The 9,634-nt window shown below is 41.2% G+C and overlaps 1 protein-coding gene across 1 annotated transcript; it reads right to left on the bottom strand.

Annotated features, from left to right (window-relative positions):
* Nucleotides 1-779: 779 nt before the first annotated feature.
* Nucleotides 780-8,208, bottom strand: LOC124142953 (metal cation symporter ZIP14-like). The gene is made up of 7 exons (XM_046511721.2): nucleotides 7,790-8,208; nucleotides 4,111-4,297; nucleotides 3,628-3,797; nucleotides 3,346-3,474; nucleotides 2,770-3,169; nucleotides 1,886-2,073; nucleotides 780-1,707 (listed from the first exon to the last, which is right to left on the bottom strand). Exons 1-7 carry the CDS (start codon nucleotides 8,072-8,074, stop codon nucleotides 1,561-1,563), a joined length of 1,506 nt encoding a protein of 501 aa, XP_046367677.2. The 5' UTR covers nucleotides 8,075-8,208; the 3' UTR covers nucleotides 780-1,560.
* Nucleotides 8,209-9,634: the final 1,426 nt, after the last annotated feature.

Here is a 9,634-nt window from a genome sequence, read left to right as displayed (position 1 = left end):
GATTACATGGTATCTTGTGTTGGTTCTATTGGTATTGGGGTCAGGATTACATGGTATCTTGTTTTGGATCTACTGGTACTGATGTCAGGATTACATGGTATCTTGTTTTGGATCTACTGGTACTGATGTCAGGATTACATGGTATCTTGTTTTGGTTCTATTGGTACTGAGGTCAGGGTTACATGGTATCTTGTTTTGGTTCTTTTGGTACTGAGGTCAGGATTACATGGTATCTTGTTTTGGTTCTACTGGTACTGAGGTCAGGGTTACATGGCATCTTGTTTTGGTTCTACTGGTATTTGGGTCAGGGTTAAAGGATTGCAGAGTTACAGGGTATATTGTATTGGTTCTATTGGTATTGGGGTCAGGGTTAAAGGGTTACAGGGTATATCGTATTGGTTTCACTGTATTGGGATCAGGGTTATTGGGGTCAGTATATCAGTACAGTGTATCTGGTATTTGTTTTACTGATATTGGGGACATGGTTGGCGGTATCTGGTAATTGTAGAATGATTTGTCTGCAGGTGGTTATTTTACGTTGCGCAATTACGTTACTCAATTTGTCTTCTACATACGTTTTCTATTGTTTTGGGAGGTTTTCAATATATATTTTGTGTATGTACTTTAGGTTTTACTAACTGATCAGTGATAAGTAAGACATGTATTGTTGGGAGTCAAACTGTACCCTGAAGCATGTGAACAGCTATAGCTGCATCACCATCAATATCTCCAAGACGGACGTGATGTCAGTCAGTGACTAAGGAATCATGAGACGAGTGTGTTATGGAATATAGTTTATTGTGTAGCTACAGCTTCACACAACACCTCAAATACACACAAGATACTAGTATTCATTATCACAGAGCAAAGGACAAACAGTAATATTGCAAGTCTTCAAATCTTCAAGTCCTGCAAATCTTCACCCACGGAATGCTCCGTCGTCACTAATCACATTTGTGCTAATTTCATGATTCCTAATCTAGAATGTGTTTACGGGTGCACACTCCACACTTCTTATCTATAGAAACAACTACCATGTAATCAGACCCGGTCGTTCCTTCTACTCCACCTGTGAACTAAACCTTATCAAACGTCGACCATTCGAGTCATTGGTTTACATTCCTCCATTGATGTAACTTACTTCAACCCACAGGGTATATACAATCCAGTGTCAGCCTCTTTTGTGTCAATATAGGAATACTTCTGTCCCTACGGCGATGTTCGAATAATCAAGGTGGCACTGTTGGCTTTTGAAAAATACACCCTTTCATCTTTTTTAATATATCGTGTATGAAAATTAATTCTCGTAAAACTCTTTACACATATAATTCCCTGTATTGTTCTATATACATTTGTTTTGTATGAAACAAAGAGAGAAGCGGCAACTATATAGAAGAAAGGTGCATGTCCAACTCTTATTGCATTGTTTCGTATGTGAAATACGGTTGGAGAATGGTGGTAGTTGTATTGTCTCTGAATAAGAAGAATGGTATATAGTTTGTATTCAGACGAAGGTCCAACTCCACAACCGTAGGTAGACAGTTTACAATCAACATAGTATCACACCTGGATTTCCCCTGCATATGCTGCTACAAGGATGATGATGCCAAAGCCTATCATCAAACCAAGAAGCTGTAGAAACGATAAAAAGATGGCCCCCGTCCCCTCTTTCAGTGCCTTGTCAACAGCATGGCCCATTTCTGGAATCTGTGGAGGAGAAAGAAAATCAACATTATTCATGGAACAAATTCAAAGTGCTTATGACTGATCTTCAAATAAATTTTAATGACCACAAAGGGTTGACATATTTTGAAACTGGTTGGGCTATTATGTATTGGCGAATTGTTTGTTCTCTACGATGTATACAGATTGCTCACGCTCGTACCATGTCAGCAAGAGGAACATAAATGAATATGCCTCCTGCTATTGCAAATATCCACTGGTTTGCAGAAGTCGTCTCGCCTACAAAGATGCCCACAATGAGACCTGGGATCCCCATAGCGGCTGACAAAGTGTTGTATGTTAAGGCCTGCTTCATCGTCATCCCCGAGTGCAGTAGGATCGACACATCGCCTGCCGTTATACAGTACATGTTAGTTCGTGCACATAGGTAGATATTTGTTGAAATTGCAGGTTTGATTACTGGAGAATTCTTTGCTTTAAATCTGAGATAATGAAAGAACTCACTTGGTAGAAACCTCAACAAACCACGCAAAACAAGTCCAAATGAAAAGAAAGTCATGCGATCAAGGATATCAGTAGACTGGGTTAATAGGAAAGATATTCCAAAACATTGACGAATCTGTACATTTGGGTTATGTATGTCTACAACAGGTTGTAGAATGTGTTAATGATGCACTCGTGTCTAGATGCTCTACATCTCCCTTCTAGAAAGTAGCTGTACATGAGTGAGTGAAATGGGTTTAACGCCGCTTTAAAGAGTATTTCAGTTACATTATGGACCGGCAAGTTAATGCGGGAGGAAAGCCCGAAGTCTTACAGGTCTTAGATATTTACCCACGGGTCTGGTTCTGACAAGCCTAGAAAAATAATCAGGGCGAACCGAGATTCGAACCCACCGCACGCAACTCTGCACAGCGAATTGCCCGCCTTAGACAACTGGCCACCCAGGCCCACTCCCTCTGATAAACCTGATCTTTGTGATAGTAGACATCCTGATAAAGGACATCTTGATAAAGGACATCCTGACAGTGGACATTCCTGCCATGGATATCCAGATGAAGCAGACCATGACATATAAGGACATACCTAGCTCATGAGGTAGTTCTTCACACAGCACGGAGATTGCTAAACTGAGACCAGTGGTGATGTTTTCCGTGAAAGCTGCGCCGACAGACAAACCGTCCACGAATTTGTGTATAGCATCCCCTAGGAGAACCATCCACGCCACGGCAGCTATCTGCTGTGTCACTTTCTCGGAGTCTGCTTCAACATCGCTCGTCTTCCTGCTTTTAACCCCGTTACTGCTGTCGTGTTTGCCGTCGTGTGTGCTGCCGTTGCTTTTCCCGTTCCCTATCACGGTAGTGGTTACAGCAACAGGTAGGTCACTTGAGTTGGAGTCCGTGTCCTCGCTGGACGATGTCGTGCTCATGGTGACTGTGCTCCCGACCTCCACCGAGATCTCCGCCATTGTCCTCTCTTTAGCAGACTGAAGAACACAATGTGAATCCACTAGATGAATGAACACAAGAATTTATGTCACATTAAATATTGTTTCGGTATGCAGTAGGATCAATGATCTGAATGATTTGCTTTCATGAAAGACAGACTTGTAGTTTGTGTGATACACTAGGTATAGGCGTTTCTTGGCGTTGGCATTCCTACCTTTATTTGGTGAAATGATATCTTCAGTATTCGCTCGAGCAGAAGAACAAAGATGATCCCCCCGAGCACGGAGCAGGCCTTCCACAGGTACGTGTCCTTGGTCTCCTCTATGTACATCAGGTGCATGGACTACAACACAACACACACTCATCAGCGACATAAGCGCAAAGTAGAAATGACTCCATACCTTCAAATTATGTGGGTAAATGAATGGTATTTAACACATTTTTGTCCTGATGGTTCCAGATTTCTACTGGTTACATGTAACTCGGGAAGACCTACCTCCGGTATGAGTACGACTATGCCGGCTCCAGCCTGTGTGCCTATAGCAATTGCCACAAGGAACATGAGCAGTTTCTGGAAGAAGGTGGAGTTCATCAGTGGCGTGAGGAAAGCCCCGAGGTTGGAGATGAGACACACAGTGAGAACTACGCCGAGGCCGTAACCCCATGCTGTGTGGACAAATAACATTAGAGATGAGACACACAGAGAGCACAACGCCGAGGCCGTAACCCCATGCTGTGTGGACAAAAAAACATTAGAGATGAGACACACAGAGAGCACTACGCCGAGGCCGTAACCCCATGCTGTGTGGACAAAAAAACATTAGAGATGAGACACACAGAGAGCACTACGCCGAGGCCGTAACCCCATGCTGTGTGGACAAATAACATCAGAGATGAGACACACAGAGAGCACTACCTCACGTCCAAGAATCATAAATACTGAGTGACTTAGCGGTATCTTTACGTTTACTTTTTGTACCTTCTGCATCTGTAGGTTTGCGAGGTCCTTCGTCTTCTGATGCGGAGTCGGCGAGCTGTAAAGCGCGGCAGTGGTCTTCCTCTAAGGCAATGACAATAGCCGGCAGCGCGTGTAGCAGGGACGATGAGTTAATACGGGCATCCAAAGCGTATGTGTTGAACACATCTTCACTGCGAACACACTCCACCTATATTCAAGGACGGATGGCATGTTATTCGTGAATATCACAGTTGGGTAGGAACTCGATTGTCATAACTAAACTAGGAAACCCAAATTGTTCAATGACGGTTTATCCCCTGATGTCTATACCATACGTGCTATGTTCAGTTTAGACCAATGACGTTTCACGTTCACCGTCACCGTATCGTTGTTGTATAAATGACGAATAATTAAAAATAACATTCCACACCTTCTGGTTCAGTAGTTACAGAAGAAGAGAATAGGCTGACTGGTGGGCATAGGCTGATAGACACTAACTTGTTAAAATGCAATCTGTTTCACTTGCTGTAATAACTCTTGTGTTGATTAATCAACTTTATGTTATGGCATCATTTTACATGATCCCGATTAAGGTTGAGACGAGTACCCTCAAAGCGGAAACTAAACTTGATATTATGACGTCATTCGATATTTCAGTGTATGTGAGTGAGTTAGTTAGCTTAATGCCGCTTTGAATAGTATTTCAGTTGTATCACGGCGTGTTTGGTTGATGAGGTAGGAATTCCCGAAGTGGTGCCTATATTCTATCAACAACAATAGCTTTTGGTCTCAGTGGTGGCAGGTAGTAACATGTGAAGGAAGATTAAGGTCTGGCGGTACAATGTGGCGATTCGCCAGCTTGGTGAGACACGGTGAAGTGGACGTTTCAGAAAAGGAAACATCCAAGTATGTGGAGAGGCCCGACTGTAGCGTCTCGTTCCATCATCACATTTTCAAATTCAACATTTTACTCGCACATGTAATTTATTCGTTATGTGCACGATCATATGCTATTCTTTCATATGTGCATGTTCATACGCTATTCGTTCATATATGCACGATCATATGCTATTCGTTCATTTGTGCATGATCATATACAATTCGTTCATATGTGCATGTTCATATGCTATTCGTACTACATATATCCACATTATTTAATTCTTAGCTTAGCGACCGTTACAGTAAACCAAAAAAGTATTTAACAAAATGAAGAAAATGGAATTGTGAAATAGGTTACAGTGGGAGAAAATGGGGACATCACATTTAATAGCTGAATTAATGTATGCAAATAAATGTCCTAGCTCTATAATGTGCTATTTGAAGGTTGAAATATTGTTCGCACTCGAAAAATGGTAAAGTCTGGGTTATTGTGAAATAATGCCACACGAGACGGCTCTGTGATGTGTTCTTCCTGTTCCAGGTGACATTAATCTGTGTTTTACTACGTTAAGGTAATACCCATCTATTAAATAACAGGAGGTATGACGTCACATATGTCGTCGCTCTGCACGTGTCCTAACTCAGTCCTGGCAGGCGAGGTGAGCACTGAACATACACTTTTTCTACTTGTCAAACTCCTGACAGAAGAGTTGTAAACCTTCTTACAAACAAGTGACCTGTGAATCTAACTATTGCCGTGTTTTCTGGCTCGCGAATAGACATGCATATTAATCTGTATTTAAATCTAACTATGCAATAAGGTTACATGTATTCTTTTCTCTGTTTCAAACTGCAGTTACAACAACTTACTGGTGACCAAGACCACCGTTGTTAACTTTTGTTTTGACGGGGTGTGAGGGGTGTGGTGGCGGTGTGTGGTGGGGGTGGGTGGGGTGAATATCTGTAGAAGTATCAAGTGTCCCCAACTTGTATTTTCATGATTCAAATAAAACTGTTTTCTATAGAAATCCCTCCCCTCCCTCCCCGACCCCCCACCCCGGCTGGCTACGGCACTGGTGACCACCTTTAGATACTCGCTACGCTGGAAGAACACACAACCATTTTAAATCGTTATAGACGTTTCATCATATTTCGTAAATAAGCTATCAGTACCCATTATATTACGTGTACCATGTCCATGCAGTCAGTGCAGAGAGATCAACACATGTCAGAACACAAGAGAAAAATATTGTGTGTTTTCGGAAAAGAAAGAAAGATAATTTCCTAACAGGGTTACGATGTTTGTGCATAAACAAAAATATGGAAACTGAAATACGGGTCAGGAAACATTGGAAGGTGGTCCACACAAAGTAGAGGAGGCGTGGTTATAAGAGTACAACAGGGCAATTGTTTCAGATATGACGTGTATTGTGTAGCATGTGTGTGCATCGGTAGTCTTGCATATTCATAACCCTAAGCATGAGTGGAGAATACAAGAGAGCTAGGTCATCCTGGAGGTTATACCCACAATGCATCATAAGGACATGCCTCCAGCTCATGACATCTTGACACTCTAAGGTCATGGTCACCGAGATGGTATTGATATATCTGTTTGGAACTTTTTATTCCCGAAGTTCATGAGTACTGCGTGTTTACGTCGGGCGCACATATACAGCCTAATGCCATTGCTTGACGCGTGCTACACAAACATACCTACATACAGCTAATGCCATTGCTTGACGCGTGCTACACAAACATACCTACATACAGCCTCATGCCATTGCTTGACGCGTACTACACAAACATACCTACATACAGTCTAATGCCATTGCTTGACGCGTGCTACACAAACATGCCTACATACAGCCTAATGCCATTGCTTGACGCGTGCTACACAAACATACCTACACACCAATCCTGACTACAGATTACTATGGTATATGGTAGTCGAAAAATAAAATAATATTAGCATTGTTGATAAGTGCTTTTTCGGTCAAAGACCATAAGACATATATTCCATCTTACCACTAGTTTGCAATAGGTCTGCCGTCTACTGTGAATGTGTTTTACATCACTGTCTGTGACTTAGTACAGTGTACATGTACAACAGCCATGTACTTTGATTGAGTATGTGTTCAAGCTGACCGTGGAAAATGAAACATTTACAATTTACTGTTAAGTGTTTTGTATCAGTTTAACTTTATACATTCATGGTATATGAACCTGTGTAGCCATTTAAAAGAAATAAACCCTTTTAATATACTAAAAGTATACAGGAAGGTCAGTGCATTTGGTTTTACTTCGCTTTTAACAATAATAAAGTCCGGCCAGCTTAGTGTCGGAAGAAAGTCCGAAGTGATGCAATCATTAGACGTTTACCAGTTTGGTGAGACCCATAAATACGAGCGTGGTTCTGATCACAGAACCAATAATCAGAGTTAATTTGGGATTCTAACCCAAATTTATAGGATTCTGGCACGCCTAAGGAACGCAACTCTTCACAAGGAATTGCGAGCCTTACATGCCCCAGCTAACTTTCATACCCACTATGAGAGAAACGTACACTATACAGATTATGCACATGCTGTTAGTTTCATTAACAGATATATTTGTTCATTTCCTATCTTAGTTTTCGAAATAAGTAATTGAAAGTATTCATCTGCAGTGTTACTTTAAGCATTAACTGTTGTACGTGGAGCGCAATAGAGCCCATTCGCATTTGTTCCAAGGTTTCGTCATGTTAGTCAAACCTCACCTCTTTCGCAAACGAAAAGAGACTTCGCGGAGAACTTAATAGACGTGTAGGAGTTGTTTGACTTACCTGTCCGCAGGTGGTGTTTGCGGTGTTGTTTAGAACTGTGTTGCACCAATCAGCATCCCTGAGAGCCTCATCCTCCGACCCCAGGATTCCATCCGTGTCCAAATTCTGCTTCACGTGCAACTTGAGACTACTGAACAGAGCGTGGAACTCGTCCCTAGTTAAGGAGCTACTGGAGGAGTACTTGGAGATGAGAGTGTCTGCATTCAACAAGGGTGAGAAGCCACCAACCAAAGCCGTCGACGATGCCGCAGGGACAACAAGGAGGAGCAGCAACAACGACATCATACTGCTAGCTGGAGGGAGGAGTGGGGGCACAGCGTGTTGGTAGTGCGACTGTTCACTGCGACGACAACCCGCTAACTACGTATAGCCGAGTGTGACAGCTACTTTAATACCAGCAACTTCTTTATGATGAGACATGACGTTTGCGACTGCAGTACAAATTTAAAGCCTGCGCATACATGGTTTGTCCAATCACCTGCCTTCTACATGGTATCTCCCCGCACTCAGATACCACAGTGGACACGGAGATGATTTATTCCCTACTTGTTGTTGTAGCCTGATTTGCTTACACTGTCATCGCTTCACCCTGACAGCGCCACACCAAAACCCCATCGACACACTGACACACTGCTGAAATTTCTAGTCACAATGAAATCAATCTTCAGGGTGAATGAAAACTTCAAACTGGTAATTGTTGTTATTTAACCTTCATTATACAACAGATTATAATTACATAGTGTAGGACCCTACTTCAATCTAGGACATACACTCACTTCAGAGTTAATACAAATATGTAAGTTGACAGGCGTGTGTTTTGCTGGCCCTCATGTACAGGTGCATATAATATTTAGCAGTTGGTAGAGTGGGATACGTACAATCGATTGTGCTTTTAGCAAAATTTTCTTATGAATATGGTGAGGTTTTTTTAATAAATAATAAGCAAACTGTTAACTGTTGGGAGTCATAGTTTAGCGCGATGCGATGTAGACAGTTGATGCTACAGAATGAGGTTACTGAAGTGAGAGTTCGTTCGAGCAGTATCACCCCAAAACCTTCTTCATGTCAAAACTTCCAAAGACTTAAACTTTAACATGTCTAAACTTCAACAAATTAAAACTTTTACATGTCAAAATTTTTACGTATCAAAACTTCTACATGCCAAAACCTCCAAAGACTTAACTTTTACATGTCTAAACTTCAACAAACTAAAACTTGTACATGTCAAAATGTCTACATGTCAAAATTTCTACGTATCAAACATTCTACATGTCAAAATTTCTGCAGACTAAAACTTCTACATGTCAAGTCAAGTCAAAGATACATATTGCATTTTAGGCCTTCGACCCAAATAGAAATGTGTAACATATGTGTTACATATAAGTAGTTTTTCATATTCGGTAATATATATATATATATAAAGCACTTTTCTGGTTGAATAAGACACTTAAAAGTTCTAAACAAGTCATACCTTTAACTGTTTTCTAGAATGGAATGCCATTCTTGGTAAAATATATTTATAGATCGTTCACGAAATTGTTTCGAAAAGAGTTTAACTTTACCAACTGTTTGGTTAACCACACGAAGCCGTAGCCTTGAGAGAACAAAACATTTCTAATACGTGATGCCGATGTTACTTTGCCCATGTCATCTAATGTACAAGCATATTATAAGCAAGTTTGGGGATTCGGCGTTCATGCATTACAAGAATATGAAACCAGTATTTTAAGCATCTAATTTGGGAGTTGATATATAACGGGTATCCGCCACACTCGCCATAGACAATACAATTGGGAGTTTATGGACCAACGGATAAGACATTTTTACAGATGTAGCTTTTTGAGA

Source organism: Haliotis rufescens, unplaced genomic scaffold (assembly GCF_023055435.1).
Source record: "Haliotis rufescens isolate VD_foot unplaced genomic scaffold, xgHalRufe1.0.p SCAF_6, whole genome shotgun sequence".
NCBI classification, from domain to species: Eukaryota; Metazoa; Mollusca; class Gastropoda; order Lepetellida; family Haliotidae; genus Haliotis; species Haliotis rufescens.
This window is presented reverse-complemented; position numbering and strand designations above follow the sequence as displayed.